Genomic DNA, 23,121 nt, shown 5'->3' with positions numbered 1-23,121 from the left:
GCTAAATGTTGAGAGCAGGGTAAGGTCATAGAAAGTAGAGCTCAGAAACAGCTAGGTGTAGGCCGAGGAGATGAGCCAAGGGACTGAGCAGTCACGGGAAGAGATATCTGGAGTCATATTGCCTAGCAGCATATGTTGCATGTACTCAAAGAACCAATTACCAGGAAATGACTTTATTTACTGTAGCTGCTATGGCTCCACATAGGGCCTTCTGTGTTTACAGATACATCCGCCAAAGAGCAGCTGTTCTCTTTAGAAGAGCAGGGGTTCTTAACCTTTTCATTCCCCATTGTGGACCCTTTTGTGACTCTGGTGAAGCTTAGGGACAGCTTCTCAGAATGAATCCCCTCTGCCTTTTGTAGCTTAAGGAAAAAGGAGGCCTAGGGTTGGGAGTATATAGATAGATTGGGCATTTATTAAGGGCTTACTGTATGCAAGGCACTGTGCTAAGTGTGGGGACTACAAATACAAGCAAACAAGGAAGTCCCTACCCTCTAGGAGCTTACACTCTAATGGGGGTTGGAGTGGGGGGGAACAAGACAACACAAAGAGGAGCTAAAAACGAGGGGGAATTAGGCTGCTGTTGAGGAGGTAAAGAAGTCCACAGAAAGAGTTGATCTGGAAATGAAAGAATCATGGTTGGGTGTCCTCATGAAAGACCAGGCTTAGGACTCTCTTCTAGTTAATATTCAATCCTAGAAGTAATAAAAAGCCACTCAAGTTTATTGAGTAGGAGGAGAGGAGATATTTTAGGAAAATTACTTTGGCAGCTATGTGGAAAATGGATTGGATTGGGGAGAGACTTAAGGCAGGAAGAATAATTAGGAGGCTATGAGAACAGTCCAGGTGTTGTAACAAGAGGTGATGAGGGCCTGAACTGGAGTGGAAACTTTACAACAGCACTAAGGACTCAGAAAAGCTGAAAAGAAATTTCCCATTGGGCGTTAGGGGTATTTCTATAACCCAGGGAGAATAGAAGGTTTGGAGAGTATGACCTGTGATGAAAATGTAAAAGATTGAGGTGATATAGTTTGGAGACAAAGCAGCTTATATGTCTTCTCCATGAAGCCAACTCCAGTAAATCTAACTGGTGACTTTAGTTCTCTAGATACCTGCTGGAGTCTACTCAAAATCAGAGACTCATAAATTCTTGCCTCTCCTTCGTGATCATTTCAGTCTTCAAAATGACAGAAGTAACAGAGGAACTGCTATTATAGTCCTGATCTTACCAAAGAGAAGGAGCTATTTGCTGAAGTAGAAATGATGGAAACTTTGGTGGAGGGGAGGGGAAGAATGCTATTCTATTGTAGAATTCCTGTTAAAGATAAGAAAGTCAGGTGTAGTTTCACATGTACCCCAGATTAAGGGAGAAAGGATTTCAAAGAATTCAGAAGAAGGAGAAGTAGGATCCTAGGCCCTTAAATTCTCTAGGGGCATTCAGTCTGATAAGGATGGGAAACTTTCAGCAATAAAATTTTGTATATTCTAACAGTCCTCCTGACAAGACATGTACTGGCTGCCTTTGTGAGGGGATATAAGTTGCTAAAAATTCAGGTTGTTTGATTTCTGCCCTGGGAAGAGAGAAAACTCTCAAGAGCTTCCCTCTCTCTTCAGCACCCCTCACCCTGCCCCCAACCCCAACAAAACCCTAACTTCCTAGCAGGAAATCCCCTATTTCAGTTTTGCCTTTTGAGACTGTTTCTTTTCTTCCCAAGTTGGGAAGAAATAAGACTCATTAGGCTCCTTATAAGGCAGCCAGTTCAAGATTTGCCAGAAGGATTCTTAGAACATAAAAACAGAAACATTTCCAATAAGGAAGGGAGAAGCTGTGTCTGAAAAGAGCAATGCCATGGTCCTATCAGAATAAAATTAGGAATGTTTAAACAAGATAATGAGGCAAGCATGGACCATGACTGCTGAACACAATGTAAAGCACTGTATTGTTTTTTTTTTCATATGGTAGGAGAAGATCAAAGTAAGAAAATTCTACTGCTTGGGTTGATAGAACCAGGGAATATGGAACTAAACACCTGGGCCAACCACACTTGGAAAGGCATCTTGAGTTTGGGGGAGGGGGAAGGAAGAGTGTTCAACATTCCTTGGGGGAAGACTGTCTCTGGGATACCATGAAGATGCTGCTACAAAGAATTTCCAGTCTCCGCCCCCCCCACCATCCCCACTGGCTCATGTAGTAGTTTACTATTTAAGGTAATTATTCTGGATAACTAGGTGCTAAGCTCACTTGTTTCTTCACACTTGGCATCTAAAAAAGCCTGGTTTGGGGGATGGGGATAGAGTGGTCACCTTTCCAGAAAGATGCTTTTAGAAAAGGCGCTGCAGGAGCTCTTGAAACCAATTCTCATGCCTCACCCTTTGACCCCTCAAAATATTATGTTAGAGTTGGACTAGACTTTAGGCTTCATCTAGTCTAGGCCTCAGTATATGGAAATGGCTGGGCTACCATCATCTTGGCTGACTCGGAGGGGACAAATTGATGTAATGAGGTGACTGGTTCCATTATCTAGGCCTTCTTTCCACTCCTTTGTTTTTTTGTTTTCAGTCCTGCCCAACTCTTCATTTGGAGTTTTCTTGGCAAAGATACTGGAGTGGTTTGCCATTTTCTTCTCTAGCTCATTTTACAGATGAGGAAACTGAGGCAAACTGGATTAAGTGACTTGCCCAGAGTCTAGTGCTCTATCCACTGTGACACCTACCTGCCTCTTTTCCCTCCTATCTGGGGTAAATTTGGGTCCTGCCAAACTTGTCTTCTTTTCAAGGAGCGGATCAGCTGCTTTCCAGTGGGAAACCTTCCCTCAACGCCACTTTTATCATCCTGTCACCAGCCCTACCAGGTCATAGCTCAGTTCTTGCTCCAATACCAGGATCTGCTGTATGTTCTTCCTTAGATTAAGACAATCACTTGTCAGTGTCCTTTTAGGTCTCCTTCCTTGAGGCAGGCTTCCCCATTTGAGGTCGATTGCTTGCTCTAGGACAAAGCCCCAGGTGTCCCATCCTAGTTATGTTTAGGGATGGAACGCTGATAAGAGGTAATGGAAAGAAGGTCCTGTTATTTTGCTTTGGTTTTCTATTCTAACGAGAATGATCATTGAAGTGGGGGAAAAAGGAACAAAGTTCTTGACAGCGAATTGGAGACAGCAAAAATATGCAGCTTCTTCCCTTCGTGAATTCAAGACACAGAGTCTAGATTCAGCATAAACCATGGTTATCAAATTACTGGGTGAATGTAATTACTGAGTTACTGTTAGTGATCTCTGGAGGACAGTGGCAGGACAGTGGCAGTAAAAAAAAAAATGGAGACGGATGGTGAAGAACCAGAAAGGTGTCATAGGACTGGTGAAGTACAGATATTCCAGTTTTTTAAAAAGGGAAAAGAGTGGAGTTTGTAAATTATAGGCCAGTAAAACTGGCTTTAATTGTCAAAATCCTGGAAAATATTAAAAAGATGGCCAGTGAATATATGGAAAAAGAAGCTGGCAAAGGTCATGGATTCATTTTTGGACATTGGTTTTGTGGACATTGATTCTGTTTTTGTGTGTCTATGTTACAGGTGTTTTGTTTTCTAGTGTGGGGAGAGAGGGGGAGAAAGAGAAAATAAACGAGCTTGTTAAAAAACAAAAAAACAACAGATAATACCATACAGACCTCATTTTCTGTTTTTGGACTGAGTTGTTAGGTGGGTAATATAGTTTGCCTAAGTATCAGTGAAACATTTGATGAAGTCTCTTGTGCACCTGGGGACATGGCCCAACTTGTTCAATGAATCCCCCACGCAAGGCTTTTGTTGTTCAGTCGTGTCTGACTCTTTGTAGCTCCATTTAGGGTTTTCTTGGCAGAGATACCAGAGTGGTTTGCCATTTTCTTCTCCAGCTCATTTTGTAGATGAGAAAACCAAGGCAAACAGGGTTAAGTGACTTGCCCAGAGTCCCACAGCTACTAAGTATTTGAGGCTGGATTTGAATTCAGGGAGATGGGTCTTCCTGATTCCCAGCCTAGTGCTCTATCTACTGTATCACTAGATAAGGCTACGCAAAATACAAAATGGGACAACCAGATGGCGCAGTGGATAGAATGTGCCCGAAATCAGGCACATTCATATACAAAGAATACAGAAAAAGAGGAATGTGTATGAAACTCTTAAGTCTTTATTACATACAGCTTGTTTGTTGAGTATGTATTATACTTAACGGTATCCCTTTCTGAACTTCCTTCTGCTTTCTTTTGTGTGTTTTAAAGGTTTTATTGTTGCTCTTTTCTTTTTTTGACAGTTGTTAGTATGATTGCTTTTCTTTCCATAATTCTCCCTCCCATATAAAAAATAGAAGCCCTCCCTTATAACAAATAACTATAGTCAAACAAAGCAGGACAAATATGCATGTTGACTGTGTCTAATAACATATATCTCATTCTTTGCCTTTAATCTATTATCTCTCTGTCAAGAGGTGGAAGGCATATGGGATTCATCATCAGTCTTTGGGAGTGGCTATTAGTCATTGCAATGTTCAGAATTTTTAACTATTTCAAAGTTCTTTCCCTTATAGTACTGTAGTCTTTGTATAATTATTCACCTGGTTCTGCCCATTTCATTCTATATGAATTTATACAAGTCTTTCCAGGTTTCTCAAAATTTATACTTTTTACCATTTTTTTTTACAGAGCATTATATTAACATACTATAATTTGTTCAACTGTTCCCCAATTGAGGGACACATATTTTGTTTCTAATCCTTTGCTATAACAAAAAGTGTGACCACAAATATTTTTGTACTTTTGAGTCCTTTTCCCATTGGGGTGTAGGTGCATAAGTTTTATTAATGGTCAAAGACTGTGCATACTTTTAGTGGGATTAGTTTTTTGGGTATTGTTGGAACAGTTCACAACTCCACCAATAGTGCATTTATGTGCCTGTCCTCCCACGGCCCCTTCAACAATTGTCATTTTCCTCTTTTGTCATCTTTGCCAATTTGGTGCCAGGCAGAGTCACAAAGTTGTTTTAATCTTCTTTTCTCTTATTAGTGATCTGAAACATATTTCTCATATGGCTGTTGATGGCTTTTCTTTTTCATTTTGAGAACTGCTTGTTCATGTCCTTTAGTCTTTTATATATTCAAGAATGGCTCTTGTTCTTATATGCTTGTATGAACTTTCCATTACTAGGTGCCCAGGACAGAATAGATAAAAAGGCTATATACAACAGTGTTGTAAATGAAGAAGACAAAATAATGTGAAGAAATGAACATATGAGATACAACATGGTCCACTGAAAAGAGTGCCAGATTTGGAAGCAGAGAAATGAAATTCTCATCTCAACTCTGCCATGTATATCCTATGTGACCTTAAGACAATCCCTTAGCCATTTTGGGCCTCAATTTTCTCACTTGTAAAAGGAGGGGGTTCAATGAGATTACCTCTCAGGTCATATGCACTTGGTAAATGCAGGACAAATTAATGAATGAGGGATGGGGTGGGTGGAAATTGAATAATGTTTCTGAAATCCTTAAAGGATTGAAAAGGGAGCGATGAGTTCCTACCTATTTCTACTAAGGACAGAGAGTGCTTATATTGTACCAGGAAGAATACTGCAAGAACTACAATGTAAACACCTTCCTGACAATAATAGCACATGTGTGTGTATTAATAAAACATTTTACATAATGACCTCATTTGACCCTTAAAATAACCCGGCCAAGGTACTTGTGGAAGGATTATTGCTCCCATTTACAAATGAGGACATCAAGGCCAAAAGAGGTTCAGTGATTTGCCCAAGGTCTCATATAAGTGGTAAAGCTGGTCCTCAAATTTAGGTCTTCTGGATCCTGGTCCAGTCTTATTCCTCTGCAACACGTGGTGGGGGTTCATGCTTTATGACAGTTGCTGGCTATAAGTGAATTCTACGTCCAGTTCTAGTGTTGGCCTGTGCTGCCCCTTGGGGAGGAGACCTTCTACTTCCGCACCGCTTTCCTAAAGTGGGGCTTGTTTAGGGCAGTGCTATCCTGATACAGAGGGATGAACTAGATGACCAAGTTCCTTCTGACTGAGGGAATCTGAGATGCTGTGATCTGCTCTAGCTAAGTAAATAGTGCTGATCCCTGTTCTCTGTTTCCCATCATCCCAGGTGCCTGGACCTCTGGAGCTCAGAGTTCTGGAATTCAGACTTCTCTGCATGGGGTCAAGGGAGGTTCCATCCTGTTTCACTTGAACATAAGCTCAGGAGAAAAGATCAAAAGCATTGCATGGAGCTTTGAATCTAAACAGAGTCATCAGATTCTGTTCTATTTTGTTCCTGAGGATGAGTCTCTAACATGGGAGGATCTCGAGAACACAGATGAGCGGAGAGTTCGTATGACGTTTAACATGACATCCCTGAGGATTGGGAATCTCACCTTTGAGGATCATGGGTGCTATAGAGCTCGAATCCAATATTCTAAAGGAATACTCTGGGATCAAAGCTTTTTTCTCTTTGTTAATGGTAAGTGAGGATAATATACTGAGAACTCAAAGACCAGCCCCTGAGACAACCCACGCTCCACTTGAGAGAGTTTATGCTTCTTGTCACATAGGACAAGGAGCTATCCAGGAGCTACCAAACTCAGTCTTATCTCTTCTTCCAGTTTCTTTGACAGGGATAGGAAGGAAGGTTTCTTTCCCCATTATTTGAAGGGAATATGTATGTGTCAAAGCCCTCAGAATTTGTATTCCCTGACTCCAGAATCTAAAGAAGGCAAGAATGAATTTGAATGGAAATAGAAATACCAGGTGGAGTTTAATTCATCTTCAAGAATTTGTGTAAGTATCCTCAAGAGGCAGCTAGGTGGCTCGAAATGATTTCCCATCTCTGATGTCAGAGGAAGGGAGATCCTGGAGATTGGCTGGCGAGACTCTGGCTATTTGAAATTCCCAAATATGGAAGATTCCAGAAAAAGGTAGGCTGTAGGGGATGTCAAGAGCTGATGCAGCCTGATGTAATTGAACCTAAGCCCTCCAAAGCAGAGGTGTTTTTAGAATGATCGCATTCATTCAGGAAACCCTGTTCATAGTCCATGTGGTGTTATAACATCCGATCACCTCTTTAAACTCTTTTTCTATTGCAAATACCCTATATGATGTTGGTTCTTTTCTGTGGCTGTGGCTGTGGCTGTGGCCTGGATTTTGGAAGTACAGTTGTAACACTAGCACCCTCTTAGTTCAGGTTTGATGTCATAGTCAATAAACATTATTAAGCACCTACTATGTGCCAGGCACTGTGCTAAGTAAGCACTGGGGATACAAATAAGAAAAAGAAAGTCAACTCCAGCCCTCAAAGAGCTTACAATGGAATGAGAGAAGATAATACACAAAAGGAAGCTGAAAGGGGAGAGTCAATGGAGGTCTTCCAGGGAGATACCTGCCTGGGGGTACATGTCTGTGGAGTCCAAACTAAGCAGTGCAACTGATGGAAAATTAAATTAGCTGGAAAATTCTGAGCCCTCTATAAAGTGAAGTTTGGGGAGGAATTTATTGCTCTATCCTCCAATCAGAGGGGGAGAGACAACTGAGGATGCTGAGTATCGAAAGTGGATCAGTTTCCATGATGATAAGATTTCCAGTGATGAGCTCATCCTGGGGGAGGCTTGATGTTCATGGAGTTAAAACCAAGTGGAGCAGTTGATGGGAAATGCATGATAATGTTGGGATAATATGAGGTACTTGCAAGTCACTGAACATTTAATAAAGGAAGCAGATTTACTTTGCTCTTACACAGCAAGAATATGTAACAAGGATATAGTAGCACTTAGCTTCTCTGAATGTGGCCCTCCTCATCTCTTTCTGGAAATTCATCTGGTCAGTAGGTCATCACAATAAGTTTACTTGTGTGGTCTCAGGCACCCACTAAGTCTCAGAAGTCCTGACTACATGTGGCTAGGACCTTTTATGTCCCCAGACCAGGAAGTTGCATCTGGAAAACATGGGTCCTACCACATACCACCACTTGGTAGCAAGGTCTTTCGAATCTTTTAGAGGAACTGCTGCCATTTACATTATGGTATAGTCCTCTTGTTAGAGGTAATACTAAGGTAGGGTGAATAGGGGAAAAGAAAAAACAAAAACAAAAACCAAAAAAACATGGAGAACAAAATCCAGAAATTCTAGGCCTTTACTCTCCCTTTTCAGAAAGACCAAGTCTCAAGTCTTTTACTGGAGAGTCCTCCTAATATGGGCAGTATTGAGGGAAAAACTAAAACAAGCAAATCAAAAACAAAACAAAAAAATGTGGAGAAACACAAAAGCCAGAAATTCTAAACCTTTCTTCGTCTTTTAGAAAGACTATGTCTCTAAGGCTCACAGTCTGGTCTGTGTGATAGAAGATGCCACGTCTTTTTATTTATTTATTTTTAAATTTAATCATATTTTATTTTTCCAGTTATATGTAAAGACAAGTTTTAACATTCTATTTTTGAAGATTTTGAGTTCCAAATTTTTCTCCCTCCTCCTTCCCCAAGATGGCAAGCAATCTGATATAGGTTATACATTTGCAACCATGTAAAACATACTTCCACATTCATCATGTTATGAAAGAAGAAACCAAACAAAAGGAATAAAAAAAACCAACAAAAAAGGGAAAATAGTATGCTTCAATCTGCATTCAGTCTCTATCAGATAGCATTTTCCATCACGAGTTCTTTGGAATTGTCTTGAATCATTAGATTGCTGTACTTACATACTTACATTTTGTAAGCACAATCATAGTTGATCATCACACAGTATGTTCTGGTTCTGCTCACTTCACTCAAGTGATGCCACATCTTGGAGGTTCACGGTGGGTCTCCTAATGCAAAGTGGTGATGATGAATCAGGGTAGCACCAAGAACATCAGAGTCCCAGCACACATGATGACATCTCCAGTGTAGTCACAGATTTCTTCTCCTAATGTGAGGTGATAAGAAAAATCCATTATACTAAGGTCCTGTCACTAGGGATTTGTGAAGTATAGCAAGGTCAGAAAAGAAGCAGGCTTTTGCTTGTAGGATAGGGCTTAGAGACTATTATAATGGACAATATTTATGTTATCTATACTCTTAGACCAATGAGTCAGAGTGGACACAGAGACAGAGATCTTATAACTACTATCAGGAGTACTTTCACTCTCTAAGGTGAACTATAAAACCACCAGGGTGAGCATGGGACTGATGATCCCATTCGATCCCATCTCCTCCAGTAGATTGCCTCCCATTATCTCCACTATCACTTTCCATCTCTCCCTGTCCGCTTGCTGCTTTTCTGTGCCTACAATCATGCCCATATCTCCTCCAGTCTTGAAAACCCCTCATTTGATCCTTCCATTCCTGCTATCTATCAACCTAAATCTCTTCTGCCCTTTGTTTCCAAACTCCTTGAAAAGGCCATCTGTCATAGGTTCCTCCATGTCCTTTCCTCTCACTCTCCACTTAACCCCTTACAATTTGGCTTCCAACCTCATCATTCAACTGAAATTATTCTCTCCAAAGTTACCAATGGTCTCTTAATGGTCAAATCCAATGGCTTTTTCTCAGTCTTCATCCTCCCCAACCTCTCTGTAGCCTTCTAAGTCATAAGGTTTCCAGCTCTTTTCTACTAGACTGTCTTCATGGCTGTATATGTGGTGTGTATATGTGTGTGTGTGTGTGTGTGTGTGTGTGTGTGTGTGTGTGTGTGTGTGAGGGTTGGATAACTAAGTCATAGTTTCATAGGATTTAGAGCTGAAAAGGCCCTTAGAGTTTATCTAGTTTAGAGTTTTCCAAATTATGGGGCATGTGAGACCTTGGAAAGGGGAGTAGGGTCAGAGAATGAAGCAATGGTCAAAATTATATATTTTCAAATACAACTCCCAGAGTCTTTGAGTTTTTGAAGAGATATCATTAAGAGGAAATCATGTTGAAGAGGAAAACACTTGTTTGGCACCATGACCAGAAAAGGAGCGGTGTATAGAAGTTGCAAATGGACAAGTTAATTTTTTTTGCACTTAATAGTATTTTATTTTTTTCTCAATTACATGTAAAGATAGTTTTCAACATTCATTTTTGTAAGATTCTGAGTTCTAAATTTTTCTCCCCCTTTTTCCCTTCCCCCTCCCCTAGACAGCAAGCAATCTGATATAAGTTATACATGTATAATCATTAAACACATTTCCATGTTAGTTACATTGTGAAAGAGGAATCAGAACAAGATGGAAAAACCATGAGAAAGAAAAAAACAAAGAAAACAAAAAAGTGAAAATAGTATGCTTCAATCTGCATTCAGACTCCATAGTTCTTTCTCTGGATGTGGACAGCATTTACCACCACAAGTCTTTTGGATTTGTCTTGGATCATTGTATTTCTGAGAAGAGCTAAGTCTATCATAGTTGATCATCTCACAATGTTGCTGTCACTGTGTTTGATGTTCTACTGGTTCAGCTCATCTCACTCAGCATCAGTTCATGGAAGTCTTTCCAGGTTTTTCTGAAGTCCACCTGCTCATCATTTCTTATGGAACAATAGTATTTTATTACATTCATATACCACAACTTGTTCAGCCATTCCCCAATCGATGGGCATCCCCTCAATTTCCAATTCTTGGCCACCACAAAAAGAGCTGCTATAAATATTTTTGTACATGTGGGTCTTTCCTCCTTTTTCATGATCTCTTTGGGATACAGACCTAGCAGTGGATTGCTGGATCAAAGTGATAAACAGTTTTATAGCCCTTTGGGCATGGTTCCAAATTGCTCTCCAGAATGGTTGGATCAGTTCACAATTCTACCAACAATACATTAGTGTTTCAATTTTCCCACATCTTCTCCAACATTTGTCATTTTCCTTTTCTGTCATATTCATTAACCCGGTATGTATGAGGTAGTACCTCAGAGTTGTTTTAATTTGCAATTCTCTAATCAATGATGATTTAGAGCATTTTTATATGACCATTGATAGCTTTGATTTTTTCATCTGAAAACTGCCTCTTGGTATCTTTTGAGCATTTATCAATTGGGAAATGACTTGTATTTTTACGAATTTGATTCAGTTCTCTATATATTTGAGAAACGAGGCCTTTATCAGAAACACTGCCTGTAAGAATTGCTTCCCAGATTTTGTTTTTCTTCTAATCTTGGTTGCATTGGTTTTATTTGTACAAAAGCTTTTTAATTTAATGTAATCAAAATTATCCATTTTACATTTGATAATGTTCTTTCTTATTTGGTCATAAATTCTTCCCTTCCCCATAGATTTGACAAGTAAACTATTCCTTGCCCTCCAAATTTGTTTATCGTGTCACCCTTTATGTCTAAATCATGTGCCCATTTCAACCTTATCTTGGTATAGGATGTGAGATTTTGGTCTATTCCTAGTTTCTGCCATACTCTTTTCTAGTTTTCCCAGCAGTTTTTGCCAAATAGTGAGTTTTTATCCCAGAAGCTAGAGCCCTTGGGTTTATCAAACAATAGATTGCCATAGTCATTTACTACTTGTCTTGTATACCTCACCTATTCCACTGATCCATCACTCTGTTTCTTAGCCAGTACCAAGAGATTGTAGAGTGATTGCCACTTTATAATATAGTTTTAAATCTGGTACAACTAGACCACCTTCCTTTGCACTTTTGCATTAATTCCCTTGATACTCCTGACCTTTTCTTCTTCAAATGAATAAATTTAAACTTGTAGCAAGTAGGGGCAGTGAAGTGGTGTGGTGGATAGCACCCTGGGCCTAGAGTTAGGAAGACTCATCTTTGTGAGTTCAAATCCAGTCTCATACACTTAGTAGCTGTGTGACCCTGGGCAAGTCACTTAACCCTGTTTGCCTCAATTCTCTTATTTGTAGAATGAGCTAGAGAAGAAAATGGCAAACCACTGCAGTATCTTTGCCAAGAAAACCCCAAATGGAACCATGAAGAATTGTACACACCTGAAAAATGACCAAACAATAACAAAACTTGCAGCAGGAAATAAGCTTTCCAATAATTAGAATCATCTTAAAGTAGGAATAGGCTGCCTCAGGAGGCATTTCTTTCCCCCTCATTAGTGTTCTTCAAGAAAAAGCTTCAAGAGGATGACCTCTTATCAGTTATGTTGTAGAGCAGGACTCCTTAAACTTTTTCCACTTGAGACCCCTTTTCATGTTTTGGCAGCATTCCTTGGCGTCGTGTGGCCTGAGGGCATACACAGTACAAAGTGTGCATGCTTTGTGTTCAGAACCAAGGCTGCTGTGAAGCTGTGCAATGCCACACAGGCAAGTGCTGCCAGAAACACATTGGATTCATTACATGTTTATTTTGAATTAATTTTTGGTCCTTGTGTGTTTAGAAACCTTTTACTGTTGCCAAATCTTTTGCAACTCCATATGGGGTCATCGCTGTGTAGAGGAGATTTTGGAAGAGAAACTGGTGGCACTAGTTGATCTCTGAGGTTCTTTCCTCAGAGGTAGGTGGTGCCATGGATAGAGTCCCAAGCCTGGAGTCAGGAAGGCTTGAGTTCAAATCTGGCTCCAGAGAAAAGTAGCTGGGTGACTCTAGGCAAGTCACTTAACTGCTACCTGACTCAGTTTCCTTAACTGTAAAATGGGGATAATAGTAGCACCTCAATCACAGGGTTGTTGTGAGGATCAAATGACAGACTAGTTGTAAACTGCTTAGCGCAGTGCCTACCTAGCACATAGTAGACACTTAGTAAGTGTTTATTCCCCTTTCCCTTATGCTTCTGAAAGGGTTGCCAAACTGTCGTTTGTGGAACACCACCAAGCAGGTAAGGGAAGAGAGGACATCCTGCTTCTGATTCTCTTGGTTCACCTGGGCCTTAGTCCTTTCCATGGCTTCTGTTTCCATCTTTAAAAAACGAGGAGAAGGTGCTTTGGTATCAATTGATCGGATACTTGTAGAACCTCGTCCAGGAGCTTCTCTGGTCCTTGTGTAGCTTTTACAAAGCTCTGAGGATTCTCATTCCAACTCTCAATCACACTGGTGAGTTAAGAGCCAGTGCAAGGCACTACCTGTCCACAGGGTTCTAGAGGAATCCCCAAGACACTGGGGGTGGGGTATAAATGCTTTTCTAATGCTATTAGCTCAAACTGCCACCCCAGTGTTTTCCAGAAGGATAACTGCCAATAAATAGTTCCCCAGTATCATTTAACCAATTTTCACCAGTTAGCCTTTACAAGGGGTTATTTTCTGAGAAGAAGAGAACAGATGTACAACCCCCTATAACCAGGGGGTACACTGTCTCTTAGGCTTAAGTTTCGGAGGAGAGTGGACTCAGGCTTAGAGTGGCTTCTGTGAACAGTCACTGCACCAAATTCATTTCTACATTCATCATAAGCAATGGAGCACTTGGTATCTTAGGTACTCCTAGGCTTGGCTCTCATTCCTTGGAATTTTCTTGCTATCAGTCATCAAACTGTGGCCTGGACTCCTGTCACTGGACTTGGGATGGCTCACTCTCCCAACCTTCACAAGCTCACAAAGTCATAGCCATCTCCAATACTCCTTCACCTAAAATGAAACGAGAAAAAGAACAGAGGTCCATATTCACAGGCCACGTGGCACATCTGGTGCATCTGGTGAGGAGGCTATGTGGCCCCTTCCCACACAAAATCTCATAGTAAGTCTTCTTCACTTGAACCAACCAGGCAGGAAAAAAAGGCTGGACACTTTTGACTTTCCAATGCACACCGAGTTCTGTCTCCACAGCAAATTAAAAGCCCATCTCTTTGCCATGGGGGTTATACAGGCCAAACAAGCTGCTCATGGTTGTGAGGATTGGGTTTTGGCTAGTCCCCTATTATATTTGAATCTTAGTCTCTCTTTTGTTCTCAGAGCCCATCTTCCCTGAGATCAAGGTACTCTCAAGTTTCCTGACGTCAGATTGGTGCAACCTCACCTTAGCATGTGAGGTCACGGGAGACACAAAGGAGGTGATAGTGGCCTGGGAAAGTGGAGATATCCCTAACATGCTACTACAGGAGGAGAGTCTAGGGCTGCTCTCTAACTTTAGTATAGTGAATCTGTCCCTGCCATGGAGTGTCCAGGACTCCTCCCTCACCTGCATAGCCAAGAACCCTGCAGAGCAGAAAAACTCCACGTTGAAACTTCGTGATGCCTGTAAGAATTCAAGTGAGTGTGGCCTCCTTGGGTGGGGGAGGAGGGAGGATGTGGGGTGGAGCTGATGGTGTGGTGGGAATCAAGGAGGAAGAGAAGAAGAGCTATGAAGGTGGGGGGACTTTGGGGAAAGGGGCAGAGGGCTGGTCATTTACCCTCACCATTTCTCTAGCCTCCAATTAGGTATTTCAGTTAAAGGTACCACTATCCCCTCAGGCATCCAGGAACTTAATTTTTGTTGAGCTGAAATAAATTAGGCCCAAATGTTGTGTTCCTGCCCTCTCCTCTCTTGGCCACTTATCACCATTCTGTCAGTCAAGGTTCCATCTCTTTCCCCCTTAAATTGGAGTCTCTCCCATTTCCTTCCTGTTCTTACCTTTTCTGTTCTCTAAAGGCTGGCTCATGTCAGATCTCTCAAGGCCTCACTGGCCGATTGGAATTTTCCTTCTACTCATATTGTTGGGGATCCTGGGGATTGGACTGTGGATCTGCAGAAGAAAAGAAAAGAAAGAAGGTATTGGTTGAAGGCGAGGATTTTCTCCTTTCCCTTCTTAATTAGGGGCCCCTCCCCTGCTAGTTTTGGACAGGGGTGGTGCCTAAAGGGTGATGGGTGTAGCATTTATTCTAAAAGGGGGGAGGGTCCTGTCAGGCAGCTAGAGGAAGTTGAGTCAAAGCCTCACAGAGTCAGGGAGCCCTAGGTCTGTATTGGGGCTGGGGAGAGGGAGTTGGGATGCTACCTCTTAGAGTGTGGGGAAAATCAAATCTCTGTCTTCTCTATTTATTGATTCAGTTATGGATTCTTCAAAGAATCAGAGAGATAGTGATATCAGCATCCAATATGCAGTGCTGAACCCTGACAGGCCTCCTGAGGTCCAGAACCAGGTGACTGAGGGTTGGGAACTCCTAATAGCTCCGTGAAGCTCTTCTTTCCTTCAGTTCTTTACTCCCACAGGCTTTACACATCCTGTGCCTTCTGCCCTCTTCTACTTAACTGATGCAAAAGGTAAGTCAGGATGCTGTAGCAGAGAGAGTACTGGCTAGGAGACCTCAGTTCAATTCTAGTTGTATGATTTTGGGGCAAATCACTATACCCCTCTTTGGATTCAAAATTTTTCCCAGTCAGTCACATTCTATGACCATCCTATGATCTCTGATACAGATGGCTCTATGCTAGGTGCTGTAGGGACACAAAATAAATATAAACCATTGTGTGTTTCTCCTGTCCCTGCGAGAAATCTGACTCTGTGTCCCTCCCCAAATGTCCAATTTTATTCCCCCAGTACCACCGAAGTCCCAATATCTTTCTTATCTTCCAGAGCCAAGAAGCTTGTGAGCAGCAGCCACCAGAGAGGAATCTCCCCATTACCATTTACAGTGAGATTCAGAAGATGACCCGATAATGCTCAGGTAATGAGGATATAGTTGGGGAGATTCTAGACATTTAAGCTGGTGTAGGATATAAAAAGGGAACTCAGGGTCTCAACATGCAAGCCTTAACCCCTCTCCCAACAGGTCAATGTATTTGAAAGTATTTCGCCTACCTGTCTGGCTTCCTAAGATCTTCTCATTCACATGTAACTACCCCTCACAAGGGGTGGGCCAGCCACAAAACATCTCTGCTATTTGCAATTCTTCTTAATTTGGGAAGAGAGGAAACTCACTAGAGATCAGCCCTTGCAGGGGGGAGGACATGGAATTTTTTAGGCACGGTTACAGTGAGAGTTGTGGGGTGGGGATGCTCTTGAAGAGAATGAGGGTGGACAAAGGGAGGGACAGAGGTTGTCTCACACCGTGGTGTGGACGTGGCAGCAGCTACTGATTGAAACATCTGTAGGTCCTTTCTTTAAGACCATGAGAGGTGACCTTCATTTAAATAATTAAGCTAGAAGATGCATGTGTGTTTTATTGAGGGTGCTTGACCCAGTACAGGATCACAAGTTAGCTAAGAGAGAGAGGAACATCAGAATGCCCTACCCTGCTCCAGCCTTACTTCCTTTTAGGTTTTTCTTAAATTTAGTGTGTTAAATAACACTTTTACCAGATTTAATATTATTTCTCATAAGGACTTATGGTCGACCCTATCTTTATATTTCTGGATTCCCCTTCGTTTGTTGCTTGAGTGTGCAGTGGGAGTCATTAGGAGAGAAGAATGTTTCCTAGCATAGGGCTAGGAGTGCAACCTTCAGCCTATTGTTAGAGAGTTTTATTCTCTAACTGGAGGTCTAATATGAGTCATTTTGTAATTATCCTTCGGAGTACAGAATTGCTTTGATTTCAGACCCTATTGCATAAATGTACCTCTTAGACATGAGTCAATTTGCACACATAAAGGGGGTATGTGTGTGTGTGTATGTATTGCTATTATTTTTCCCCATGTGGCTTTGTATGTCCACCTTGTTCTGTCCAGAGCTGGCTTGCAGAGAGGCAAGAATAGATATCATTATTATCTCTTCCCTTCACCCTTCTCTAGGGGGTGATTCCTGCCAGGAGAGGAAGCAGGAGGTTGGGGTTAGAGGATTACTGGACTAGAAATATTTGCTCCATTTGCTCTATTTGCTCCATTAAATATGACTAGTCTAGAGGAAGAAGTTTTTAGGTTCAAGATAAATTCTCGATTGCTATTCCTTAATGGGAAAAGAGTACCCCAGGCTCTCTATATAAGGCTTGACCCCCCTGCCACCACATGCCAGTTCCACAGTGAACACATACAGCAAATAGCAAAGAAACCCATTTGTCCAAATTGAGACCAAACAGAAATCAGAGAAAGGAGGACATGGGAAGTATGGGAGGATATATGCCAGACAGAAAGAATGAACTCTTCAATTAGGAGAAAGATAACTCAGCTCAACCAAGAGAGGCTCTCAGATCTCACCCAGGATGAAATTTCCCAAAGTCTGTAGTGTAGCAAATGGGTAACAGGGACATGACAATGACTGTTGGATTCTCTACCTGTCAGTTTCTTCCCAGAGTCTTTCTCTCCCTTCAGCAACCTGAAGAGAGGTTGAAATTGCATATCTTCTCTCTCTTACATGGAAACCAGAGGAACCCAGATCTCTCTTCTTTCCCACTCTCACCAATTCCACCTGCCCCTCACACAGGCAGGGGGCATTTAGTAATCATTCTCCACCAATGAGGAGAGAGTCTAATGCAATTGGCTCTTTGAGCCAAGGGTTACATACACATTAACCCAAAATTTCCATTATTCTCCCCACTGGGGAGAATGCTTGCTTATGCCATGTTTGGGTAGATTGATGGCACAGTGGATAGAGTGCTGGGCCTGGGTCAAGAAGACTCATCTTTCTGAGGTCAAATACAGTCTCAGACACTTACTAGCTATATGACCCTGAGCAAGTCACTTAACCCTGTTTGCCTCAGTTTCCTCATCTGTAAAATGAGCTGGAGAAGGAAATGTCAAACCACTCCAGTATCTTTGCCAAGAAAACCCCAAATGGAGTCATGGAGAGTCAGACACAACTGAAAAATGACTGGACAAAATGCAATCTTTGCTCATATATGCCTTTTATCTCTTTCCAGGCTACATGTATGAGCAAACAAAGATGTATGTACATATATATATACAGATGTATATATATGTATGCTGGTGGGAAGGAGGACTGTATAGGGGCATATACATCCCTAAATGCTAGACGCCAAGTCAAATTAAATAAACAAATGGTTATTAAGCACTTAATATGTTCCAGGCACTATGCTAAGAATTGGGGATACAAAATAAGGCAAAAATAATCCATGACCTTTAGAAGCTCACATTCTAATAGAGAAGACAACATGCAAACAACCATGTACATAAAATAAACTTATGTATTTACAGGGTAAATTGGAAGTTATCTCAGAGGGAAGGCACTGAAATTTTACCTGCAACTTGAAGACAAAGAGGGAGAATATTCCAGGCATGGGGGACATCCAGTGAAAAGCCATGGGGTCACCATGGAATGTCTTGTGGGAAGAGCAGAAAAGAGGCCTATGTAATTGCATCATAGAGTATGTAGAGGGAGAAAAATGTAATAAAATTAGAGCTAGGAAGGCACTAGGTTATAAAGGACTTGAAAAGCCAAACAGGATTTTAGATTTGATCCTGAAATTAACAGGGAGTCATTGGAGTTTATTGACTAGGGGTGACATGGTCAAGACTGCACTTGAGGAAGATTGCTTTGAGGGGGAAATGGAAGTTGGACTGGAGTAGGGAGAGACTTGCGGCAGGGAGACAAGAAGCAAACTATTTCAACAGTCTATTAGTGAGGTGATGATGGCCCACATCAGGTGGATGATGGTGTTAGAGAAGAGTAAGGGGCACATACGAGAGATGTTGCGATGGGACAACTGATAGGACTTAGCAGAAGATTGGACATGGTGGGGTAGGGGGCATGGTGGGACACATTGAGGAGTCAAGGATGACACCAAGGTTGTGAGTCTAGGTGATAGGAGAATGGTGGTACCCTTGACAATAATGGAAAGTATAGAAGGTGGTGGGTTGGGGGGAAATATGAGTTCAGTTTTGGCAGGTTGAGATTAAGCTGTCTATAGGAAATTCAGTTTGAGATGTCCTATAAGCAGCAAAAGAAGTGAGATTAAAATTCAGAAGAGAGGTCAGGGCTGGATAAATAGATCTGAGAATTACCTGAATAGGTTAGATTAGATAAAATATTTAACAAGTTCTTACTTTGTGCCAAGTACTGTAATATAGTGAGGATGCAAAAGTGCTGAGGCTATAAAAACAAGAAAACAAGATGGTCCCTACTATCAAGGAACTTATATTTTAATGAGTGAATAACACATAAAGGGAAGGTGGAAAGCAGGTGGGGAAGGGATCTTTATGGGATAAAAACAACCATTGTAGAGTTGGAGCAGATAGGATAGTGAGCTAAGAGGCAAGTACACAGAAGTGAGCATCTGCCGTCTTTTTGTTGTGTCCGACTCTTCATGACTCCATTTGGAGTTTTCTTGGCAAAGATACTGGGGTAGTTTGCCATTCCTTCTCCAGCTCATTTTACAGGTGAGGAACTGAGTCAAACAAGGTTAAATGACTTTCCCAGGGTCACATAGCTAGTAAGTGTGTGAGGCCAGAAAGATGAATCTTCTCGACTTCAGGCCCAGCACTCTATCCACTGTACCACCTAACTGCCCAGAAGTGAACAGAGATGATAATTGAATACAGTGGGAGCTGATGAGATCACCAAATAAAGTGAAGAGGGAGGGAGAAGAGTATTGGAGGACACTCATGTTAGTAGTAGTGGCCTGGGTGAAGATTTAATAAAGGAGACTGAGGAGTGGTCACATAGGTAGGAGGATCAGGAGAGAGCAGTGCTAAGACAATGGAGAGAAGATGGAATCAAGGACAAGAAAGTGATTGACAGTGTCAGAGAATTCAGAGAGGTCAAAAAGAATGAGGATTCAGAAAAGACCATTAGATGTGGTAAGTAAGAGATCACTGGTAATTTTGGAGAGGGTAATTTCAGTTGAATGATGAAGTGGGAAGCCAAACTTCCAAGAGTTTAGAAATAGAGTGTGAGGAAAGGAAGTAAAGGGATCTATTTTATGTGGTCTTCTCAAGGAGTTTAGCTGCAAGACAGGAGGGATATAGGGCAATAACAACCAAGGATGAATGGATCAGCTGTGAAGGTTTTTCAGACTACATTGTACTTAAATACTTTGTATATGTTTATGTTTGTTAACTTTGCATTATACTGTGTACAATTTTATGTGTGTATGTTATCTCCCCCATTAGAATGTAAGCTCATTAGGAGTAAAGGTTGCTTAATTCTTCGTACATGTGCTTTGTACTCAGTGCCTAGCATAATGCCTGGCAAATAATAGCTGTTTAAGAAATAAGTGCTGATTGATTGATTAATAATATATTGAACAAACATTTGAATCTGAACATCTCATTATATCTTGGCTATAGGTGAATTAAGTTGGCCACATTGATTATACTCCTTTACTACTCTCCTGGCTCTGTTCCTGACTCTCTGGACTTCTCTACTATGCCGAACAGTCTTCTCCCTCTGGAAGATTCCTCCACCCAAAAGTTCTTCTCACCCTAGAAGATCCTTCTACTTAATGGTCCCCTTTTTTAATTGGTGAAGTCCTTCTTCATTTGAGAAAGTGCCCAAGCCAGCCACAATCACTCTTTTACTTCTCACAAGACTCTAGAGGCTCCTGACACTTACAACTTATCCACTGCCCCCCAATATTTCCTTTTCAGCTCTATTTTATTTCCCCACCCCAACTTAATAGTATTTTTTTCCAATTACATGTAAAGGTAGTTTTCAACATTCATTTTTAGGGTTTTGAGTTCCAAATATTTCTCCCTCCCTCCTTTCCCAACTCCCCAATATAGATTATACTTATTTTCATATTAATAATGTTAATTATCATATTATTAATCATATTACTATTTCCACATCAGTCATGTTGTAAAAGAAAGATCAGAACAAAAGGGAATAACTGTGAAAAAGAAAAAACAAAAAATGAAAATAATATGTTTCGATTTGCATTCAGACTTCATTAGTTCTTTCTCTGGATGTGGATAGCATTTTCCATCTTGAGTCTTTTGGAATTGTCTTCAATCATTGTACTGCTGAGAGGACCTAAGTCCATCAAAGTTGACCATTGCACAATGCAGCTGTTACTGTGTATATTATTCTCCTGGTTCTGCTCACTTCACTCAGCATCAGTTCATATAAGTCTTTTGAGGTCTTTCTGAAATCTGCCTGCTCATCATTTCCTATAGAACAATAGTATTCCATTGCATTCATATACCATGACTTGTTCAGCCATTCTCCAACTGGTGGGCATCCCTCGGCTTTCTTTAATATGTTATCTTTCCTTCTTAGAATGTAAATTCCTTGAGAATAGGGACTGTTTTTCTTCTTTCTTTGTATTTATGTTTTCAGTGCTTAGCACCATGCTTATTCCATAGTAAATGTTCAATAAATGCTCTGTTTGGTATAAATGTTATTATTATTAATATTACATTTGTATTAAATGGGGTTTTCTACTGCAGCTACTCAGAGATAGAACATTAATCTTGAGTAGTGGTTGAGAAATAATTGCAAATAGCAATAACATCAACGATGTTACGTTGTAAGAAACTTTGTGACAAAAAACAAGCCTGTCCATCGCAGGAATATTATCGTTGAACTTTGGACTCATTTAAAGGCAGCTAGATGACACAGTGGATAGAATGCTGGGCCTGGAAACAGGAAGACTCATCTTCATGAGTTCATATCCGGACTCAGACACTTACTAGCTGTGTGACCCTGGGCAAGTCACTTAGCCCTGTTGGCCTCAGTTTCCTCATTTGTAAAATGAGCTGGAGAAGGAAATGGCAAACCATTCCAGTATCTCTGCCAAGAAAACCCCAAAAGGGGTCACAAAGAGCCAGACACAACTGAAAAACAAATGAACAACAAAAAGAGTTAGAAAGACCTGGATTCACGTTCTGTCTCTAATCCACATCAACTGTGTAAACCTGGTCAAATCACTTAAACTCTCAATGCCCCAGCCAACTCTCAAAGACTAAGTTAAGTTGCACAGATGTTGTCAATCTGCATTAGTAAAGGGAGTTTCTTCATCCATCAGATTCTTGAACCAATGAAATTATAGGTCCAGTCGCTATCCCTACCCTTTGTTATTATTTTTAAAACAAGTTATGCAGATGAAAATAATAAATGATTCCATTAATACCCATATCCAGTAACACCCATATTGATTTGCTTGTACATCTTTATTAAATTATGATGAATTATTAATTTTATTTAAATAAAGTGTGAACTGAGAAAATTATTTTTTAAATTGTTTAGTGAAAATTGTGAGAGGTGTGTGTGTGTGTGTGTGTGTGTGTTCAGAATCACTGGGACGGGGCAAGTATGATTAGGGGGAGTTGGTTAATCATTGAGGAATGAATTCAGGTAGACTTTTGTCATCTGTTTGGGTTTGCCCTGAACTCTGCCAAAGACCTTCCAGATTAAAAAAAAATACTGCAAGCAGTTCACCTTAGGGAAGGTACTTCTCTTTGTCCTGGGCTATTATCACTCAGAGGGAGACATTGCCTGTTCTGCTCCCTCCTTTGGCCAAGGTGCCCTGGAGCCTTCTCTATGGAGGAGAAACACTTGGGTTCAGTAATCAAAAGCTAGAAGAAACAGATCATAATAGATACAAGAAAGAACCTTTTCCTCCTGGGCTCAGCAATGTAAAGTAGAAGTTGTCTAGGGGAGGGAGCAGGAAGAAAGGAATAGGATTGATGTGACCATAGGGAAACTATTATCTGAAGTAGGAAGTGGGGAGAGGAGAAAGCCTTAGAAATAGAGAAGAAAAGGCCAAAAAAAAAAAAAAAGAAAGAAAAGAAATGGAGAAGAAAAGGCCAAGGCCAAAGTCTGAAATTCCTCTCAATGGAGCTACCTCTGCTCTTTCCCCATTCCAGTATTCTAGAATCCTTTTCTGCATAGTTGAATCCTATAAGTAAGGTGGATTTTAGTGTGTGTAAGGTGAATTTTTATTATTATTTCTTACAGTTCAGTTTCCCAGGATCAATAGCCATAACAATTTCTTGTTCCCAGATATTAGATATGAGTTCTCATGATTTTGGTTCAAAACATCTCCACTACGCTTGCGTGGCATTATATGATAAATAATATAAACATTTGTGCTTAAATTGTAAACATCCATTGTGACTGCACAGCGAGATATAGGGATGAAGTAATGTAAACTTGTCAGGCTATTGCTGGCAATATGCCTTCTTTGTCTGTTGTCCTATAAGGTAGATGGGCACTGGTCAAGGAATAAGGAAACTTTAGGGTTGAATGTACAAGCTGGAATGCTGTGTGTGCCTTGACTGGCTCCCATCAAGGCTTGGGGGAACCCTTAGCATTGAATGCACGAGCTGGAATGCTGTGTGTGCCTTGACTGGACCCCATCGAGGCTTGGGGAAAATCTGTGTTTGCCTCAACCAAGCCCTATTGAGGCTTGAGGGGATTTAGGGGAGTGCACAAGCTGTGCCTA

The 23,121-nt window shown here is 41.0% G+C and overlaps 1 protein-coding gene across 1 annotated transcript in view; it reads left to right on the top strand.

The window, feature by feature from the left end:
* Nucleotides 1-20,373, top strand: part of LOC118845708 (SLAM family member 7-like) — a 28,933-nt gene extending 8,560 nt beyond the window's left edge. Inside the window, exons 2-7 of the mRNA XM_036753713.1 lie at nucleotides 6,134-6,487; nucleotides 13,822-14,118; nucleotides 14,498-14,617; nucleotides 14,894-14,985; nucleotides 15,420-15,510; nucleotides 20,024-20,373. Of these exons, the coding sequence (XP_036609608.1) occupies nucleotides 6,134-6,487; nucleotides 13,822-14,118; nucleotides 14,498-14,617; nucleotides 14,894-14,985; nucleotides 15,420-15,503 (947 nt within the window). The 3' untranslated portion in view covers nucleotides 15,504-15,510; nucleotides 20,024-20,373. The remainder of the gene's footprint in view (nucleotides 1-6,133; nucleotides 6,488-13,821; nucleotides 14,119-14,497; nucleotides 14,618-14,893; nucleotides 14,986-15,419; nucleotides 15,511-20,023) is intronic.
* Nucleotides 20,374-23,121: the final 2,748 nt, after the last annotated feature.

Source organism: Trichosurus vulpecula, chromosome 4 (genome assembly GCF_011100635.1).
Source record: "Trichosurus vulpecula isolate mTriVul1 chromosome 4, mTriVul1.pri, whole genome shotgun sequence".
NCBI lineage: Eukaryota > Metazoa > Chordata > Mammalia > Diprotodontia > Phalangeridae > Trichosurus > Trichosurus vulpecula.
This window is presented reverse-complemented; position numbering and strand designations above follow the sequence as displayed.